This window comes from Meles meles, chromosome 1 (assembly GCF_922984935.1).
Source record: "Meles meles chromosome 1, mMelMel3.1 paternal haplotype, whole genome shotgun sequence".
Classification (NCBI taxonomy): Eukaryota; Metazoa; Chordata; class Mammalia; order Carnivora; family Mustelidae; genus Meles; species Meles meles.
This window is the reverse complement of record NC_060066.1, coordinates 19,610,362-19,632,756: the sequence shown is the minus strand read 5'-3', so window position 1 is coordinate 19,632,756 and position 22,395 is coordinate 19,610,362. Positions and strand designations below refer to the sequence as shown.

Genomic DNA, 22,395 nt, shown 5'->3' with positions numbered 1-22,395 from the left:
TATTAGAGCAATTTACTGAAAGAATGGATTAAAACACTGCAAAATGAGGAATGAAAGTTGTTGATTAGGCATTACACATGAAACCAGGAAGAGGGGAAGCATCTCCTTTAATCTTCGCACCAAGAAAGTAACCCAAACACACTAACTGAATGTGCTCATGGAGATGTGAGATTTCACCATTCCTGCTGCATGGAGGGAATGATTAACCTAAATGGGAGCAATAAGGAGAAGAATGAGCGGAATAAATAGGGGGCAAGGTGATCAGTTATTAATTTTTTCAATTTCTAGAGAAATTTCAAATCTACAGAAAAATTGTGAGAATACAGTGAACACTCCCCAAACTTCACCTAAATTCACCTAATTCACCAACTGTCAGAATAGGACACGTCTGCTTTCCTTCTTTTCACCTATACACAAACATACACACACAAACTTTCATTTTGGCTGAAGCATTTGAGAATTATTTGTAAATAGTCCATCCCTAAGTATGTCAGTGTGTATCTCCTAAATATAAGGCTGTTTCCTACGTCACCACATTACAAATTCATGCTTCAGAAAACAATGATGAAATACTTTCCATCTGATATATAAGTACATATTCAAGTTTCCCAAACTGGTAAAATATTGTCTTATGTATCTTTTCAGTCGAAGATCCAGTCAAGGATCACAGGCTACATGTAGTTATGATGCTGTTATTATGTTGTTTCCCATACATACTAAGTTCTTCGGTCTAGTCTCTTTTAACACAAAGCCTTTCCCTGCTCTTTGTCATTCCCTGAAGTTAACACTTTTGAAGAGTCCAGGCCAATTATGTGGTGGAAAGCCCTTTCTTTGGATTTGTAGGATTGTTTCCCCATTAAAGTCAGGTTAAACATTTTTGACAGAACGCTATATATAATGTTGGGTCTTTGGTACTTTATTCACAGTGGGAGGCACATGATGTTAGTCTGTCCCACACTAATGATATGTTTGATCTCTTGGTTATGTTGGTGTCCACCAGGTATCTTTAACATAAAAAAGTATCTTTTCTCTTTTCAAATAAAGTGCCCTGTGACACGAAGTTTTGAAATTGTGTGAATATCTTATTCTACAATAATCTTTCACCCAGTGACTACAGAATATGCTGATAAAATGGTGGCTTTTCTAATTCAGTATTATTTCTACATTTTTTAGATGATATCCTCTAAGGAGCTTTTCCTTCTCTAGAAAGGAAAGGGAAATTAATAACATGTTAAAAATAATTTGGGGGGGCATGTGGGTAGCTCAGTGGGTTAAAGCCTCTGCCTTCAGCCCAGGTCATGATCCCAGGGTCCTGGGATCGAGCCCCGCATCAGGCTCCTCTGCTCCTCTGCTCCGCGGGGAGCCTGCTCCCTCCTCTCTCTCTGCCTGCCTCTCTGCCTACTTGTGATCTCTGTCAAATAAATAAATAAAATCTTTAAAAAATAATAATAATTTTTGGACTATAATCATGGGCTCACAGATTTTCATCTTCTACTCAACATAATCCATTATTATTACCATTCATTTTGAGACTCACACAGTCCCATAATTGGTCAGTGGGCACCAATTCAAAATGCCTTCCATGTTCTCTTGATATTTTTGAGCCCTGCCTTACTTTGTTACTTACTATTTTACCAGTATAAACAATATAGAAATAAATTAAGTGCAGGTGTATACTCCATACTTTGTTCTTTCTCTGCTCCAGACCTAGAATCAACCATTCCTCCAATGAGAACCAGGTTCCTTTTAATAAGGAATAGCATTTAGAAAACAAGATCTGGGTACTAGTTCTGTTTACTTCTACTAGTCCTGTCATATAATTTTTATAAGATTTTGTTAATTTATTTTGAGAGAGAGAGAGAGAGAAAGAGAGCACAAGAGCATGCACGAGCAGGGGGAGGGCAGAAGGAAAGGAAGAGAATCCCAAGCAGATTCCAAGCGGAGAACGCAGCCGGAGGTGGGGCTCAATCTCACAACCCTGAGATCATGACCTGAGCTGAAATCAAGAGTCAGATGCTCAACTGACTAAGTCACCCAGGTGCCCCCTGAATAAAAATCTTAACATGAAAAGAAAGTTAAAGTAAAAAATAAATAATCTAAAAGGCATTCTCCAAAACATCTTAATTCTTTCTTCTCTAATTCATTCCATCTCTTTGTCCCCATGCTTCAGTAGGTAGCCAATTTCATTTTCTCTTTTATTCTTCCTGAGTTTCTTTATGCAAGAAGCAGCAGATATAGTATATAAGTGTTTGTGTAAACATATACATGTATAACACATACAGAAGGTAGTACGCTATCTGTATTTTTTCACCTAGCTTTTTTTCACTTACTAATGTATCTTGGAATACATCAATTCACAAGAATATTTGACATTCTTTTTATAATTACATAGTACTCAACTGAATGGAGATAATATTGTTTATACAATTACCTATGAATAAACTCATTTCTATTATTTTATTATTATAAATAATGTGGAAACATTAATCTTGTGTATCTTCAGAGTAAACAGATTGCTGGATCAAGCGTGACTCTCCTTATGTATGTCTGGTACTATATGCAATGTTACCTCATTCTCAGATTCCTTATGGGTTGCACCATTTTGTACTCCTACCAGCAATCTATGAGTGTCTACTTCCCTATGTCCTGGACAACAAAATGTGCTATAAGGCTTCTGAATGTCTGACAATCTGTTTTGGGGGAAAGGCCCATTAATTTTATCTGAAATTATTTAAGTAATTTGATGTTTAACTGAACTACCACGAATACTTAAAACATCTACATTCAAATCTGACAACCTTACAACTAAGATTATCTATTTATATATACACATTTAGTGTGTGTAATTTCTTTCAGAAATTACGGACTCTAAAAAAATGGGACAGGACAATCAGAAACAAGTTTTAATATTGTGATTTCATGAAAGTCAGTTATTCTTAGATGATGACATAGCTCCCTTACTTGTTATCTATGAGGTAAAGTGAATACTGGAAAATTCTACTCATTCATGCAAAGCAAAGGTAATATATTAACCATTTTGATAAAAGCATGAATAATTTACTCATGCAGTAAGCTAACTAAATAGAGCACTCAGTGGCTTAAATAGTTGATACAACGTGGTATTCTGGAATTAGTTTCTATGTTATCCCTCTAGCAGGAACTATAAGGACAACAATCACAACCATGGTAATGATAGCAACGGGCACTTCCTGTGTCAGGCCTGTTCTAAGCATTCTACAAACGTTATCTCATTTAACCCTTATCACAATCTCGTAATGTGGTCAGTACCCTTATTTCCATTTTACAGATGAGAAAACAGGGATAATAAGTAACCACCCACGGCCATAAAGCCAATAAAGGGTGGAGCATGAATTCTACTCCAGACAGTCTGATTCCAGAGCCTGGACAACTATTTTATTATAGAACTTCTACTGCTTCATTACATGGTACTAAAGAGAAAGCCTAAGGACTTTAAATAGTTTAATAGTAATAAACAGAACTATTTTTTTCCAAATACTTTTTCAGCTGAATAAATGCTGAGTTAGGAACAAGTATTCTAAAATTAAATCGAGGAAAATAATTAGCAACCAAAACTAAGTTATTAACCCACGATCACACAAGGTTTGCTACTAGTCACAAAAAATGTAAACGAAATTCATGCTTTTAATAGCTGATAAAATTAGCAACGAGTACCCTCAATTTAACAGGCTCTGGCCATGTTCCTGTGGCAGCATCATTACCAATGACCACTGACTCACCTCATCTGGGAAAAGATGCAATCTCTGCATCAGAGTTCTTCTGTGAAGGTTTTTTGGCAGCATGCCATAAATAGCTAGTTTCACAATCTGAAAAACAGATATATGCAAAACTCAATAAGAAAAATCTGACTTAGGATATAAGAAGGCAACCGTGTTTAGAGATCGTGACGAAAACAAAGTGGGCTAAGACTCAAAAGAAATGAAAGAAATTAGGACCTAAGTACATACGTGGCAGCAAGAAAGGAACTGTCATTGTTTTGTGCACTCCTATTTTCTTTAGGCTCTATCTGGCTTAATTTATGTTTAAAGGATAAAGACAATAGGAAGAGGTTAAAAGTAATCTATGTATGTGATGTTTGCTGGAAGAAGCAATTCTCTAAGCTCGTACAAGAACCTATGGCTCAAATCTGTCACATACTGAAGAGAGCAGAACCCAGGGAGGCCTTAAGTCCTGTTTCCTCCAGGCAGGAGGTTTCACATTCATAAAGTAAGCATGGCCAGACAGTTTTGAGACTGACTCCCTAGGCTGCAAATCTACAACAACGGTAACAGTTAACATTCACTGAACACTTACTGTGTACAGTGTCCAGCTGCACCACATTCGTTGTCTGGTTTGTGACGCTGAGTCTCGTTTCACACACAAGAAAACAGATTTAGGGAGGTTAAAGAGCCTCCCAATTTCACATAACAAGTGGCAGTGCTGGAATTCAAACCAGGCGGTGGTCTTACTCCCAGAATAGACACATTGTACATGCAATCACGCCCATAATGTGTTTGTCTCTCTAACTTCTCAAGAAGACAAAAAGTCCCCTTCTCTCTACCATACCCATTCCCAAGATGGCAAGCTAATCTTGCGCAATTTACTTTTCCCTTTTTAAGACTCTCATCTCTGTTGGTCTGAATGTGATTTGATATATATGTTGTCAAGAGAAGGTCACACAGGGTCACGCTGTGTCCCATAATCTCCTGGGGGCCTGCTGGTATACAGTATATACAAATACACTGTGAGGTCTTCAGTAAGCCACTGATAGGGACATTGGAGCGTTGCATCAATTTTTACCATCTGCACACATAATCCAAGAATGTAACTTGACATACATTTACCCCACTAAAACTATACATGTTAGAACAGCGTTGCACTATAAGAATATTTCTTATTTCTTTAATTTTCTCAAGTCAGACTACAAAACCTGACTACATACAAAAGCAAAAGCAATCCCATATATATTTCCCAGTTTAGTGCTTTTAATACTTTATATACTGGAGATTTTAATAGAAATTTCTATTGTTAAAATTAAAAGCAATTAAAAATTCAGTTACTCAGTCACACATGCCACATTTCAAGTGGCCACCTGCCATATGTGCCTAGTGGCTTTCATGTTTGACAGTGCAGACATAGAACATCATGACAGAAATTTCTATTGGACAGCAGCGATCTAGATATTCGTCTTTAAAATTTTAATTTTTAAAAATCTTAAGCAGAAACTGACAGTGTTAAGGCTACTGAGCATCTTCTCTGGCTAAACTAGTCATTATGTCCTCTGAATATCCCAACAGCAATTTTATTGTTATGGTAGGGTTACGTGGCATTTAGGGTTCATGTTCTTAAAAAACTGTAGTTGTAGTCACTCGAATTAATAAGTTGGTTTTTTTTTAAACTTGCCCTATTAAAAATGCAAATGTAACAGTCAAATTAGAGAAAGCTAGAAAGTGTAGAAAGATTTTAAGTCAATAGGGAGAGAGAAAAAAGGAAGACATACAAACAATATTTGCCCCAAATAATAGAATACAACATGTGCATGCAATCAAATAATTATAGCTGTACAGGCTTAAGTGTTAAGTTCTAAGGAATTCAGAAAGTGAGAAAGACAGAATAAAACGAGGTTAATAAATATTCAAGAACTTCCACGTCTGTAGACCAGGGCATGTGCCATTGTTTCACACAAAATAACTTTACTAACTATGGGGGTGGGGGAAGATAAAAAAGGAACCATGTTAGGAAAAAATATAAGGACAAAGAGGTGGGGCATCTGGTTGGCTAAGTCAGAAGCACATGTGACTCTTGATCGTGGGGTCGTCCATTCAGGCCCTACACTGGGTGTAGAGATTATTTAAATAAATAAAAACTTAAAAAAATATATAAGGACAAAGAAACTATTAATGAAACTAAAATATATGATAGAGGGATAAGGAAATGCTGAGTCAACATATTTATTTGAGTTTACAAATAATGACCTGTATAATAAAAATGCTTTGAAATATTTAATAACCTACTAATAACTATTTAAATGTATTCATTAATGTATTTTACAAACTATATTCTAGGGCCATACTGAAATGAGAAACATGCATTATGAAACAAATTCTCTTACAAGCGCATACACCAAGTACTGATTAGCAAATTATGTCTGCTGGCAGAAGACCTACTGTTCCAGACAAACACTTAAATATTTTATTTGGAAGTAAAATAACTGACCTCTTCCTTAACAAGCCATTCTTTTTCAAAATACAAAGTCAAAGTTAAGATTAAAAAAAAAAAAAAATTAACATTGTTTAAATGAGGTAAGAATTCAAATGGATTTAACTTTGAATTATTTTCGAGGCCTTCATTAAACATTTTGTAATACATTTTAATCTTTGTTTATAAAACATAACTTGAAACAATTTCTATAAATGTTATCTATTGCCAAATCCTTATAAAAAAGCTGGAACTATACTGCCGCCTAGTGTATAGTGAGTATGCCTAAATAACACAGAAATTTAAATTCTAAAAATATTTATCAAATATTAAAACTATAATTTGTTGTGGCACTTATGGTACAGAAGCCCTTGTGACTTTTTAATACTATTAGATGCAATCCATATAAACAGTCAAAATAGGGTATTTTATTTCCTGTGATAGTCTAAACACATGTTTTGAACCAGAACATCAAATATTTCTTGAGCAACTTCTGAGCATATTTTTGTAAAACACCTATAAATGATAAGAAATAAAAATAAATAGTAAAGCATGGAACTTCCAAATGTTACGTCAGGACTTACTATAACAAAATACGTCCTTCTCCCTCATCTCCAAGAAAGTTTAAGGCAGTATTACGCCAAACAAATGATTGTATCCTGACAGTAGATACCTATTTTTATTCACCATCGTAGGGAAATCAAAAAGAATGTCTTCACAGCATAACACTTTTTCATTTATGAATATATTTAGATATAAAGCTAAAATAGTTCCTAATGGGGAAAACTGTTATTTATTCTATGAGTACAGTTCAAAGACTGAGTTATGAAGAATTAAGGAAGGAAAAATAAAATTGTGAAATGGCAATGGGAGGCTTTGTTTTTAGTAATATCGACAGCTAATATTTAGATTAGAAACTTCTAGCACATAACTCAAATGATAAAGAAATAATATTAATGAAATAATACTGTTTTAAAAAATCTTTTCTAAAGCATGGAAGCAACTAGAGGTCGGAAGTAGGAGAAAGTAGTACAAAAGAGTCCTAAGGCTGGCATTTGCCCAGAAGGCCTCAGCTTAGTGCAGGGCTTGCATTTCAAAGGACTACCCCTTTTTGGTCAGGAAGTAGGATCAAAGACTTCCTCATAAACCTAGTTCAACAGAAGTCAATACCCAGGGTACAGAGTAGGGAAATTAAAAAATCAAATATTTACTGATAGGAAACATAGAACTATGAGCCTGACTGCACAAGGCCTCAAGGCCCCAAATTCACCGTTTTAAAAATGGGGATCAAAACCCAGAAGTCTATGAAGTATAGCTTAAAAAAGGTGTTAGGTTGGTATAGCCCCATGCACCTGTCAGAAGCTAAGACAATCTTTTTTTTTTTTTTTTAAGATTTATTTATTTATTTTAGAGAAAGAGAGTGTGTGCACATGTGCGGGGGTGGGGGAGAAGGGCAGAGTGAGAGGGAGACTCTCAAGCACACTCCCGCTGAAGCCAAAGCCCAACCTGTGGCTTAATCTCACAGCCCTGAGATCATGACAATGAACAGAAGCAAAGAATTGGGCACTTAACTAACTAAGCCCCTGCCAAGTAAATTTATGACGAAATCTACTCTGGAGATATAGGTCCTAAAGAATTCTCAGTGATGAACTTTCAAGGTATGTGAGCTTATCAAGTATCCTGAGCAGAAACAATAGATTACAGACCCACAAAGACCACAAATATTAGAATCAGATATAAACACTAAGAATTATGTTTACTCTGCTTAAAAAAATAAGAAGGAACCAAAGTATGACAAAGAAACAGAAAAACTACCAAAACTGACCAGCAAACTTGAAAAAAGACAAATAGTAAATCTTCAAGAAAAAAAATAATAATTCAAATTAGGACTCAATAAAAAGATGAGACACAAGCAAACAGAGAACTAGAACACAGACATAAAGAAATTATTGGGTGGGTTAAGTGGGTTAAGCCTCTGCCTTCGGCTCAGGTCATGATCTCAGGGTCCTGGGATTGAGCCCCGCATCAGGCTCTCTGCTCAGCAAGGAAGCCTGCTCCCCCACCCCCCACCCCGCCGGCTCTCTGCCTGCCTCTCTGCCTACTTGTGATATCTCTCTGTGACAGACAAATAAATAAAATCTTAAAAAAAAATTATTGACAATGCAGTAAAGACAGGGAGACACAAATATGAAAGAGAGCTAATGAATCAAGTACAATGAAATAAGACAACTATTGTAAATATTATCAGATTTCCAAAGGGAAAGAACAGATAAAGAATAAAAGGACCAATATTTCAAAGACCCAAGTGCTGACAAATTTTCAGAACTGAAGCTACCAGTCCTCAAGCAAAATAAATAACAAGACTTGAATAGAAACAGAAAAACCAACACCAAAGAAGACAAAATACATACAAAGAAATAGTTACACTGACATGTGACTTGTCAATAGCAGTAACAGAAGCTAAAATCTGTTTGAAGAATAGCTTCAAAGAGGTGAGACAAAAAAATTTATGCTAGAATCACATATAGTGAATAAGCAAAACTAACTTTCAAGAAAGAAGGCAAAAATAAGATAGTTTCAGACAAAAATGAGTTTACTATTAAGAGAATGTTATGATAGGAATGCCAAAAGAAATATTTCAAGAAGGAAATTAATCCCAAAGGAAGGCTGTTATGTGAAAGGATTTATAAGCGAAGAGAATCATAAAACATCAGTAACTGTGTAAAACAGTAACAAGAATGTTAAATTGGAAGGGTTTTAAGAATTTCTGAATAGAGAAAGAATTATAACTGTGAGGGAGAGTAAGTGCTAAAAATCTTCTGAGGACCTTGATTTGATCTGGAGGAAAGTAAAGATATTGATTAATCTTAGACTTATAATAAGTAAACTCAATCCAAAAGAAGGCAAGAAAGAAAGAGAGGGAAAAAATAAAACAAAATCTAGTTCAATTTAAACGTAAAGTAAAATGACATTTCAGGCAAACACTACCAAAAGAAGGCTGATACAGCTTATTAATATAAAATATATATATACCTGGAGTTAAAAAGCATTACTGGAGATAAAAAGGGCCCGTATATATGCTAATTCTTAGGAACAGTATAATTCCACACTTAAATTCATCTAACACTAAATCTTCAAAACATATAAAGCAAAAACTGACAGAACTACAGGGGAAAAGTAAATCCACAATTGAGATTGTAACATAACTCATGTAATCAATACATCAAATGAACAAAAAAGGTAAGACTTGTTTTGTTTTGTTTTTAAGATTTTATTTATTTATTTGTCAGAGAGAGAGAGAGAGAGAGAGAGCGAGACCGAGCACAGGCAGACAGAGTGGCAGGCAGAGGCAGAGGGAGAAGCAGGCTCCCTGCCAAGCAAGGAGCCCGACGTGGGACTTGATCCCAGGACGCTGGGATCATGACCTGAGCCGAAGGCAGCCGCTTAACCAACCGAGCCACCCAGGCATCCCAAAAAAAGGTAAGACTTTTGACTGGAACATATATCGCATATTTGATATAATTAATATATAAGCATACATAGATACAAATAATGCTCTCCGAGATGTTTTCAGTGAACATATCATATTCTAGGTAATCAGGCTGGTATCAAGTAATTAAAAAGAAAAGCAACAAAACTGTTTGGCTACATGCAAAACATAGTAAATAGTACTTAGAAAATATATAGAATTGAATAATAATATATATATAATTGAATAATTGAAAACAGAATTGAATAATTCAATAATAATTTAATATATAGAATTGAATAACTAGAATTTGGAAAATATATAGAATTGAATAATAGTAATAATGATGGGTGAATACTTAGCAAAACTTGTGAGACACAGTTAAAGTGCAGAATTTATAGCCTTGCATGCCAGCTACATTAGAAGAGAAGCAAGACTGGAAAAGCAGTTTCTGAACCAGTTTTCCCACAGATGATAAACAATAAAAAATACAATAAACTTACTGCTACTGGATCCTTCTGGTGAAGTTGAGCAGCTGTTACTTGTTTAAATCCACCTGGATAGCTGTGAAAAGCAGCAAAGACATTAAAACTAAGAGTAGGCTATGACACAGTATTCTTGAAATGAATATTGTTTTATAATAGGAAAACTATTTTTATTATGAAATTATTCTTGTTTTGGGAAACCATGCTGTTCATTAGTGTCTTAAAAAAATTAAGTAGTGGGGCGCCTCAGTGGTCACCAGTATGGCAGCTTGGTAACTTGGATGCCCCATAACCCAGTCTAGAATCTAGATTTGCCAGTGGCTACCAGTATATTATTTAACTCATTTTACCTTATCATATAAGAGTTTAGTCACATAGGGGGCGCCTGGGTGGCTCAGTGGGTTAAAGCCTCTGCCTTTGGCTCAGGTCATGATCTCAGGGTCCTGGGATCAAGCCCCGCATCGGGCTCTCTGCTGAGCAGAGAGCCTGCTTCCCTTCCTCTCTCTCTGCCTGTCTCTCTGCCTACTTGTCATCTATCAAATAAATAAATAAAATCTTTAAAAAAAAAATAGAGTGCAATTGTTGAATAAAGTCACAGATAGAAAAAGAAAAAAGAGTTTATTCACATACAAAATGAGGGGTGCCTGGGTGGCTCAGTGGGTTAAAGCCTCTGCCTTCGGCTCATGGGATCGATCCCAGGGTCCTGGGATTGAGCCCCACATTGGGCTCTCTGCTAGGCAGGGGGCCTGCTTCCCTTCCTACTTGTGATCTCTCTGTCAAATAAATAAATAAAATCTTTAAAAAAAAAAAAAAAAGGAAAGAAAATGATACTATCTGTTCCATCTACCTCTCAAGATTTTTATAAGAGCCAATGAGAAAATGTTTGTGAAAGTGCTTAAGAAGTTTAAAACAAAAACAATATATAGATGTAAGTTTCACTATGCTGAATGGATATATACAGCCTAAACAATTTCTGAGGAAGGGGAAAGGAAAACATAAACTCAGTGCACTCTACAAAAGAAGTTAAAGATTACTTAAATGTGATTCCTTTCATAAGTTTCTTTTGACAAGCCTTGAAAACATTTGAAAAAACCACATTTCAGGAATAAAATTTAAGAAGCAGATTTAGAAGTCTGCTGAGAAAGATGGATAATTTTCAAAGTGAAACTCTTGCATTTGTTTCAAGGAATTTCGGTTTCAGAAAAAGAAATATCTGTCTAGACTTCAATTCCTGTATTCATTCTCTCCACGGAAAAAAGTACTTTATACCTTCTATGCTAAAGATCACCTTTCTGTCTTGAACACTGGGATGCCAAATTCTAAAGCATAATACCATCTACATTTTATTTCAGAAGAGCATAAAATTCCAAGCAGACGAATGACTTGAAGAGTATAATAAATACTCTGTTGATTTTTACTGGTGAAAAAGTAATTACACTTCTTCCTCCAGGGATAGCCTGAATGGAAGAGAAGAAACTTTGTTTTAAATGTTAGCCAAATTTTTTTCAATTCAAATTAATTCAGTAAATACCAAATGCCTATTGTGCTGAGTGCTGAGGATATACAATAAATGTAACAGTATCCCGTCCACAGGAAAAATGACTAAGTAAGTTCTACTGAGGCATCTAACAGTAGGCTATATTTCTAACTCATACCAATACATTTTAGATGACTGAACAGTTAGATGTCAAAGTTCAAGGTGCACACATACACATCTTGCCTGACCTCTAAAACCACGAGAAGTGAATGTTTACGAAATATTTAGATGAGGAAAAGATTTTCTGAGACTGGAAAACACAGAAGAAACTATAAAGGAAAAGAGATTCAATTATATAAAAGTTAAATAACAAAGCACAACATACAACAAAGCACATCATAAAGAAAATTCATAAAAAGTACAGCTATCTAACGGTGAAATAGTATTCTTAATAGATTAAATATGCACAGAAAGTGCTAAGGAAAGTATTGACACCTTATTATAAAGCAACGTAAACAATCAGATGCCCATCAAAGTAGCAGAATCTTATTATTAAATCGTTTTTTTTAATTTATTTTTATTTTTTTATTTATTTGACAGAGAGAGAGATCACAAGTAGGCAGAGAGGCAGGCAGAGAGAGAGGAGGAAGCAGGCTCCCTGCAGAGCAGAGAGCCCCATGCGGGGCTCGATCCCAGGACCCTGAGATCATGACCTGAGCCGAAGGCAGCAGCTTAATCCACTGAGCCACCCAGGCGCCCCTTAAATCGTTTTTAATGACAGTACTGTGTCAGCTGTTTTACCACAGACATTCTTATGCACTCCTACTGCAATATCACAGCAATGTTTGGAAATACCTTTTAAAAGATCTATGATCATCCCTTAAATCTTGAAATTCATTACATTCCTCTTTTTATTTAGAATACACTATATACTGAAAAAGCCTAATGGATAAAGATGTTTTTCAGCTCTTTATGAAACTAAAAATTTTACTTAAAAAAATAGAACAATCATTTTCTATGCAAATTATATTGTGTACTACTACACAGTGACTAACAATAATATTTACCAAAAAGCTTTCTGGGAATTTTATATAAAGTGAAAAAGGGTGTAAACTTGTATGTGTATTAAAATGTTTAGTCCACAGGATGAAAATGATTTTTAGTTCCTTCTTTACATTTTCTGCATTTTCTAAAATTACCATATATTAACATTTTTACAACCAGAGAGATAAATTTTGATTACATAATGTGACCGTGTTATGAGTTCAGTAAGAGTGGTACCTCCAGTGAAGTGAAGGAACAAAGTGGAGAGTCAAGAAAAACAGAAACGAAAAGTCACTAACCCTATGGGGGATGAGGAAATAGGGAAGGCCTTCCAGAAGAGGTGATGCGTGAGTCAGGTTTTAATGGAGCAATATGAGAGGTCTTGAGAAACATTCCTGTAAAGGAGAATAACACATGCAAAGGCAGAGAGGCAAGAAATTGCGATATGTTGGCCAAAATGAAGGATTCTGAAGCAGCAACGGTAACTGGGTACCAATAATTTACAAGAATTTAGGTTTTCATCCTTAGAAAAGAGAACTTGACCGAAAAGGACACTGCCAGCAGAGGGCATCACACCAGCTGTTTGCTACTGGTGGTGTTACTACTTTCCTTCATTTGCAGTTATTACCACAGATATTCCTGCTACAGTAATTACTATAGCATTTTGGGTCAATACATTCCCTTTCTGCTCTTATCACATTATGTTATTCTGACTTTTCATATTTCATTCCCCCATTATCTTTTAATTTTATAGAATTTGGTTTATCTGCAGAGATTTCCTAATAGTAGAAATTACTAAAGCTCAATGTGAATTTATTTTGGTTATGTTAAATAACAATTTCATAATAAATTTAAGAAGAATGGGCAAAGGATGGCTAACGGAAGCAAAAAAGTTATTGCCGGCATTTAAGACCTACTAAGGCAAGAGATGAAAGGAAACAGATGGGGACATGAAAGTCTGCTTGTCTAAGATGAAGGTGCAAATGGAAATAAAGTAATTTTAACCAAGAATGAAAGGCCAACATTTCTTTTTTTTTTTTTAAGATTTATTTATTTTGAGAGACAGAGAAAGAGTATGAGTGGGGGAAGGGTATAGAAGGAGAGAAAGAATCCCAAACAGACTCAACACTGAGCGTGCAGCCCAATGCTGGGCTTGATCCCAGGACCCTGAGATCATGACCTGAGCTGAAATCAAGAGTCAGCTACTTAATCGACTGAGCCACTTAGGCACTCCTTTCAGGGATATCTTGCATGACAGTATGGAAGGTATGTTTAATTAAATGTGTATACGACCTGAAATAGAAGGGTTAACTACCACATTACATTACATGACACACTCAAGATCTCAAAAGATTTTAAAAGGCTGGAGATAAAATTTAACTTAAGGTACTGCAGTTGTGTTAAAATGTAACTAAAACACACAGGATGGAATATACATGGCTCAACAGCATCATGTTTAAGGCAGACTCGGGAGTTTCAGCTGATCATGAACTCAGTGTAGTACCCAATGATATGGCCTTGAAGAAAAGTTCTGTTGCAATAAAGGACTGCACTGTACTATCCATTATACTGTACTATACCAGACTATCCCATTATACTAGAAAACCATCAGAACATAGACAGGTGAGTATATTTAGTTAAGAAAGACACTGACAAGAAATGACTCTTTCTAGAGTGACCAGGATATAAAGGTGATAGTCGAAGTGAGGCCATAGGAAGAACTCTGAAGGAGCTACAGATGTTTAGCCTAGGGAAAAGACAAATCAATGGGCTGTTACTGATCCCTGTCTCAAAATTATGTGAAGGAGGGGTGCCTGGGTGGCTCAGTGGGTTAAAGCCACTGCCTTCAGTTCAGGTCATGATCCCAGGGTCCTGGGATCGAGCCCCACATCGGGCTCTCTGCTCTGCGGGGAGTCTGCTTCCTCCTCTTTCTCTGTCTTGCCTCTCTGCCTACTTGTGATCTCTGTCAAATAAATAAATAAAATCTTAAAAAAAAAAATTATGTGAAGGATGCCCTGTGGAAGAGATAGATTTTATACTGTCCAAAGAGGAGAACTAAGACCAGTATGAAAGCTAGAGAAAAACAGATTATGATTCAATAGCATAAAGATCTTTCTAAAATTTAAACCATTTTTGGGCTCTTGGGTGGCTCAGTCGGTTAAACCTCTGCCTTCAGCTCAGTCATGATCCGGGGGTCCTAGGATTAAGTCCCACACTGGGCTCCCAGCTCAGCGGGGGCGGGGGGAAGGGGGGGGCACTGCTTCTCCTTCTGCCTGCTGCTCCCCTGCTTATGTGCTTGTTCTCTTTCTGTGTCTGTCTGACAAATAAATAAAATCTTTAAAAATACAAATAAAATAAAATTTAAACCATTTCAAAGGTGGAATGAATGGGCTGCCTTACAAGCCACGAAATGGCTATTATTCAAACATTGGCAGGGAGACCCAGATCTTGAAAGATACATTGTGGGGATTCTGGGGATCTTCCAAATTGGGGATTTTGTTCACCACTCCTTAAACATCTCATGTGTTTTCAGATATTGAAGATGGTTCAGGAAATAGCAGTAACATGAATGAATTATAGGAATCAAAAAGAAGACTGACTAAAAAATGAGAATAATTTAAACCAGAGAGGTTACGTGGAAAGCTTCTAGGAAAAACAAATACTGTCAGTGATAACTAGTTCCGATATAGTTCTGTGGGTTTTTTTGATTGAGTAAATGTAGCATATGCAAAATTAGTATTTTCTTAAATGCCAATTTTCGAAAATAGTTTTTTACATTAGATCTATAGTATTTTTTTAAGGGATGCGTTTATTTATTAAAAAAAAATTTTTTTTAAATAGTCTGACATTGAACATGGAGCTCACACTCATAACCCTGAGGGGGAGAGTGATATGCTCTTTTAACTGAGCCAGCCAGGTACCCCCTAGTAAGACCAATAGTATTTTTACAGTAATATATTTCAACTGCCTATCTTCCTTGACAATGGCATTATCTTTTTTTAGTACAGTTGACAAATGAGATTACATTAGTTTCAGGTGTACAACTTAGTGATTCAACGACTCTGAATGTCATGCTGGGCTCACCACCAGTGTAGCTACGCTCTGTTACCATATGATGCTATTACAATACCACTGACTATATTCCCGTTCAGTACCATTTATCCCCAGGACATAGTCATTCCGTAAATAGAAGCCTGTATCTCCCATTCCCCCTCACCCATTTTGCCCATCCCCTCCATTCTCATCCTCTCTGGCCATCATTAATTTGTTCTTTGTATTTATAGCTCTCATTCTTTTTGTTTATTCCTTTGTTTTTCAGATTCCACATATAAGTGAAATCATATTGTATTTGTCTTTCTCTGTCTGTCTCTTCACTTAACATTATACACTCATGTTGTTGCAAATGGCAAGACCACATCCTTTTTTGTGGCTGAGTAATATTCTGGTGCAGGGGCACATGTGTCCATCATTACCCCATTTATCTATCAGTGGACATTTGGATTGCTTTTCTATCTTGCCTATTATAAATAATGCTGCAATAAACATGGGATACATATGTCTTTACAGATTAGTGTTTTCATTTTCCTTGGGTAAATACCTAGTAATGGAACTACTGGATCATATGATAGTTCTATTTTTGATTTTTTGAGGAACCTCCATACTGTCTTCTACAGTGGCTGCACCAGTTTGCATGAAGGTTCCTTTTCCTTCACATCCTCACCAACATTTGTTATTTTGTCTTTTTGATTTTGGCCATGATGACAGGTATAAGGTAGTATCTCTTTATGGTTTTGATAGGCATTTTCCTGATGGTTAGTGACGCTGATCATCTTTTCATATGTCTGTTAGACAATGGCTTTATCTTACCCAGTATGTGAGGAGTATACTTTTTGTTCCCATTTATTTCCAGAAAATGCAATGTGCCTTGTGTTCATTATGACCACATGATCCCCACAGTCACCTAGATTTAAAAAGAACAAAGAAAAAAAGATTTTATAATGAAAGCCATGACTTTAAGAAAAATTGATATTTATAAAGCTTTTCAAAATCTAAACAACACATTAAAAAATTTAAAGCAAGTCACAGTGCAACACCAAAATCCTTGAACAGGATTTTGCTGTTCTGTTCCTCTTTAACATAACATCTAAGTATAGAAAGAGTTGGCCAGACATTTGGAAAATCTCAACAATGGAAGGTAAAAGAGAATATAATAAAGATGCCAATAATAACAACACATCTTTGAAAGGCAAACTATTGGTATTCCTATTGTCTTTTCCCATTAATAATCACACTTTGCTAAAATGTTTATATTAACATACCTTTAAATATCTAATACAAACTTTCCCTTAAAAATAGACGACAAAATGAAAACAATACGCATATAGAAGTAAAAAGGTATGTTTTACCAATAGGCAAATTGAAAACAAATGTAAAACATCACAATTGATTATTCTTCCCAAATTCAGAGAACAATAGAGTACTATGATCTTGTGCTTAACTACTAACCTGCTGCTTTTTCCACCCATATTTAACTAACTACATTTAAATTGCCACTCTCAATTACGACAACATGCATATCTGGTAAGGATGACCTGAAAATGAAAATATATGTATTAGATTAATTTTCCAATGAAAGTACCCCTAAATTTGTCTGTTCATCTAAAAAAAAGTAATAAAATAAAAAGTCAAAATGCAGTTTTCACAGAATTCACTATACATCTTAAGATCAAATAATCAGAAACTTTTTTTAAATGCCTATTTTAGGGATGCCTGGGTGGCTCAATCATTAACCATCTGCCTTCGGCTTAGGTCATGATCCAGGGTCCTGGGATTGAGCCCCATGTCATCAGGCCCCCTGCTCAGCGGGAAGCCTGCTTCTCCCTCTCCCACTACCCTGCTTGTGATCCTTCTCCCGCTGTGTCTCTCTGTCAAATAAATTTTAAAAATTAAATAAATAAATGCCTATTTTACTAACAGGGAAACTTTTAAAAAGATTCTAAAAGCTTATTTATTAAAAAAAATGAAAAAATAAGTATAAATAAATACCATATATGGAAATTAAGGATTACATTATCAGATTCTATGCAAAGCTTTGAATTTGAATGATAGCAATTTCAGAGAGAAGTACATAGTCTATGTGGAACAAGGGTAAAGGAAAGAGGATAAAGCAGTAGGTTTTCTTTACCACAGTGAAAGGGAATCTAGAAATATAAAAGACAGACCCAGGAAGCTTACTGTGAGTGGACTGAAAAGAAGTTTTGTGTTTGGTGAACTGCCTGAAGTTCCAAAAAGTGACCCACAGTGGGCTACTAAGGCAACTGGGCAAATGAATGAGAAAAACAAAGATGGTGAGAAGAGATCTACACCTTTTCAGAGAATGCTGAAGTTACCTTAGTTTTGGAGCAGGCATTTACAGCTGAAGAAGCTAAGGCCTGCTAAGATTAAGTGATCTGCCAAAGCTCACACACCGTGTTATTTAATACCTGTTCTGGCTCTTTCAGTGACACTTACGTGGAGGAAAAATGAAATTTTTACACAAACAAAAGCTGAACTTATTTAAAAATGTTACTTAAGTTTTGAGTATGCAAAAAGGACCTTAAGCTACTCCAAACAAAGCTACTCTCTTTTGTAGAGATCAAAAAGGATCTTTTAAAGGACATTAGAAAGAATACCACAGAGCAGATGAAAATCACGTTTTTTCATCTCTAAGGTATGAACATCTAATCTGGGAAAAGTTATTCTCCCTCAATAACTTATGCCAGATCTCTATTAAATATATTCTTAGAAGCACTTCTTTGACTCTAAATAGAACCAGCAATTAAATATTTGGGTTTTTTATTGCATTACATATTAAAACAAAAGCCAATATCATTAAAGGCTAAAATCCTGAATACAATATAATCATTTCTGTCTAAATTTCTTGTTAAATGGGCAGATTTCATTTTAAAGTTTTAACTAAAAAATTATGCTTTATAAAATGCACCAAATGAATATAAACTGGAATCCTATTGCCTGATGAAGAGATGTTCCAAGAGAAATTTCTTCCAGATTAAAAAAAAATTAGAGTCCAGTAAGTAAGTTTTAGAACAGGAATTGTGAGTTTAGTTGTAAAAATTCTCACCTTAGATGTGTAATGTTATTTGACTTTTTTATAATAGTCAGTGCTAAGCTAAATAAATGAAATAAATTAATTAATTTAAAAAATCAGGTGCCAAATAAATTCAGACAAAATCAATCAAAGTGGAAACTCAAAAGCTTCCTGTCGGGGAACTGAAGGTGTCATGAGGAGTTACACGATCAGGGCTACTTCCCAGTCCTACAGCTTCAGTGTTTTGGCTCGTTTTCTCCCCAAAAGCCAGAACTCACATTTTTTTCCTCCAAATTGCCTGGGAGAAAGGAAGTAACATTCAGTCTTTATCTTCCGCGTGCAAGGGCCTGAGCTCGGCATCTCATGTTCACTTTCTGGCACTGTAAGTCTCACAATCATCTAAGTGGGCTTTATCCACCCCCTCCCTCCCACCCTAGTTTATTTTTTAATAAGCAAACGGAATCAGAGGTTGAACAACTCCGCTCTGATCGCAGGATTAATTAAGTGGTGAAGTTAAGATTCAAATACAATTCTAGTGACTTCGAAGACAAATTTTATCCTCTTTACTACACCAGGATGGCAAAGAGGTGGCAGGGATACCAGCATTTGGAGGCAGTGATATCAGTCACTAACTGACCATGCACACCTTTCCACTAAGTTCTGAGGACAGCTTAGAAATCCTTCTCAACACACTCCTAGGTTAAACTTGTTTGTCACTGAGGAGGGAACAGAAGGCTGGCTGAGGACAAAACAAAAACTGACACCCTGCAACCTTCCCTGCCCTCACTCCTGGGTGGGACATATGTGACATTCTTTAGAAATCTCCCAACTAACTTAATGTTAATACCATGCTAGAGGGAAAAACCTTGATGGTGACAAGGCCTCAAGGCATCCAGTCTCTTATAGGTCCTCTTTAGCATATACCTCCCTTTTCCTTACCTCCCTCAACACCATCTTACGGGGCAGCAGCTCTTACTGCCATGGGTCCTGTCCCCGTGCTTTACTAAAACAACACTCTGCACCAAAGAGGTCTCAAGAATTCTTTCTTGTTCATCCACTCCGGACTTCACCCCACCGAACCTCACTTAGATTCTAAAACTTCATCATCACCTTTGTACTTCACCACGTACCAATTCTTCAGATAAGGTATTCAAGGAGACCTACAGGACAGGCTCAAATTTTCTAGTCTTATTTACCAGTTCTCTCCTACACCAAAGTTCGCATGCCATACTACTTGCTCTACTTGCTATTCCCTGAGGCATTATTCCACTATTTCTATTCAAAACACACACACACACACACACACACACCCCAAAGTATACACAGATCCTCCTATCTTTTCTTTGTTCCTTCCACTAGAAATACTCTCCTGATTTATTCCACTTGCTAAATTTTATCCATAAAATTTAAGTTCCACATAAATATCAAGTTCCAAAATAAATACCAGTCCTTCCATAAAGCCTTTCCTAACACCAAAGCCAACTTCCTTTGAATCCACAAAGATGCCTGAATTTCTCTTACGATACTGATTTAACTCTATTTTGTCTATCCTTCACACATTTTATTCTCCACCTACATTATAAGTTTCCTTCTGACGACTCCTAATGTAGACTCTTTTATATAATGGGAGTTACCAGTCACAGTAAGTGTTAAAAAAATTCCTGGCGTTCATTTTAATGTAAACAGGGCTTGTTCTATCATGCCTGGCTCCCATTCAGTTCCTTTCCTAGATTACATGGGAGACACTCCTGGTTCTTATCTTAGAAATAGGACCATTCAAAATTGTCTGAGCTACTCAGATTCCAAACAAGGGTAGATTCAGATGGAGATGTATGTAAGCTTGGTAGGATTCTCTTCCAAAATCTGCTTTATATTCCTTTTCCATTGACTGATTAATTCATCTACTTACTACTTACTAATGCCAGGTACTGTTCTTGATGTTGGGAATACAGCAATGAATGTAACCAAAATCCCTATCATAGTAAATCCATTTCATAGTAAATCCTACATTCCAGTGGGATGAGCTAGACAATAAACAAGTAAGTAAAATACACAGTATGAAAGGAGCTGATAAATATAGGGGGATAAAGAGTAATGCAGAAGTATTATTAATTGGCACAGGATTTTGTATTTTAACTTCCCTGGGACAAAGGTCCAGAAGTGCAACTGATATACGGTAAACTCATGTTTAGTTTTGTAAGAAACGGCCATGTTCTTTTCCAGACTGGCTCTACCATTTACATTCCTGCCAGCAATGTGTAAATAATCCAGCTTCGTTACATCATCAATAGCATTTGTTGTTGCCACTATTTTTCATTTCAGCTATTCTGATAGATGTGCAGTGATATCTCATTGTGGTTTTAATCTGCATTTCCCTAATAACTAATAATGTTGAATTTTTTTACGTGTTTATTTGCCAACACATAATTGATCATGTACTTTGCTCATTCTCTCATTATGTGTTGGTTTATTTCTTGTGGGCTGTATGGTTTGCAAATATTTTCCTTTAGTCTGTAGCTTGTCTTTTCATTCCCTTCACAGCACCAAATCCTTGTTTAAAAGTTCTTTGGTTTAGGGGCCCCTGGGTGGCTCGGACAGTTAAGCATCTGCTTTCAGCTCAGGTCATGATCCCAGGGTTCTGGGATTGAGCCCCGCATCAGGCTCTCTGCTCAGCAGGGAGCCTGCTTCTCCCTCTCCCTCTGCTGCTCCCCCTGCGTGTGCTCTCTCTTTCTCTCAAATAAATAAAATCTTAAAAAAAAAAAAAAGTTCTTTGGTTCAGCTCAGTGGTTTTAAAACTGTATTTGATAGAGATGTCAGGTTCTGAGAAGGTGACTCACAGGAGCAAGGGTCCAGCATCTTCTCCCTCCCTTGGCCAGCGCAGCACTGCTTTGCTTGGTTTTGTTTTTTTTAAAGACTTACTTATTTGACAGAGAGAGAGAGAGAGAGCGAGCATGTGGCAGGTAGCAGCAAATGGAGAGGGAGAGAGAGTCTCAAGCAGACTCTGTGCTGAGCGTGGAGCCTGATACGGGGCTCTACTTCATGACCCTGAGATCATGACCTGAGTTGAAACCAAGAGTCAGACACTTAACCAAGTGCACCACCGATGTCCCCCAGTGCAGCACTGTTTTTATGTATTGGGTCTCTGTACTTCAGTTTCAGAAATGTTTGAAAAATAGCTATTTTATTTAGTGATAAATAACAAAATTGGCTTTGGTCATTATGTTCATTTCCAGCCTTGAAAGATAAACGTCCAAATACCTAGTTCAATGTTATTTTTGGCATCCCTGAACTTAAGCATAGCCAACATGACAGATGACCATGTAGGTTACAAGATCTACTGACTGTAAAGACACTGTGAGAGGAATTAAGGTGTGTTGTTTAAATTTACTGATAATATCTAAATATTCACTTCTAAAGGAGTTAAGTATTCGGGATGTAACCTGGAACAAAACTCTCCTTCACTGCTTTGTACCATGATATTCGAGGAGTGGAAAAATAAATGTGTAATTAAGACCGCAAAATTAACGGGGCGCCTAGTTGGCTCAGTTTCTAAGTGTCTGCCTTCGCTCAGGTCATGATACCAGGGTCCTGGGATCGAGCCCCACATTGGGCTCCC

General features: G+C 36.3%; 1 protein-coding gene across 2 annotated transcripts in view; it reads right to left on the bottom strand.

The window, feature by feature from the left end:
• The window catches only part of MRPL13 (mitochondrial ribosomal protein L13), a 53,505-nt gene that overhangs the window by 20,952 nt on the left and 10,158 nt on the right, over window positions 1-22,395 (bottom strand). For both annotated transcript variants that reach the window (XM_045980054.1, XM_045979987.1), the window contains exons 3-5: window positions 16,559-16,652; window positions 10,189-10,249; window positions 3,759-3,845 (exon numbers count right to left, since the gene is read on the bottom strand). In XM_045980054.1, the coding sequence (XP_045836010.1) occupies window positions 3,759-3,845; window positions 10,189-10,249; window positions 16,559-16,652 (242 nt within the window). The remainder of the gene's footprint in view (window positions 1-3,758; window positions 3,846-10,188; window positions 10,250-16,558; window positions 16,653-22,395) is intronic.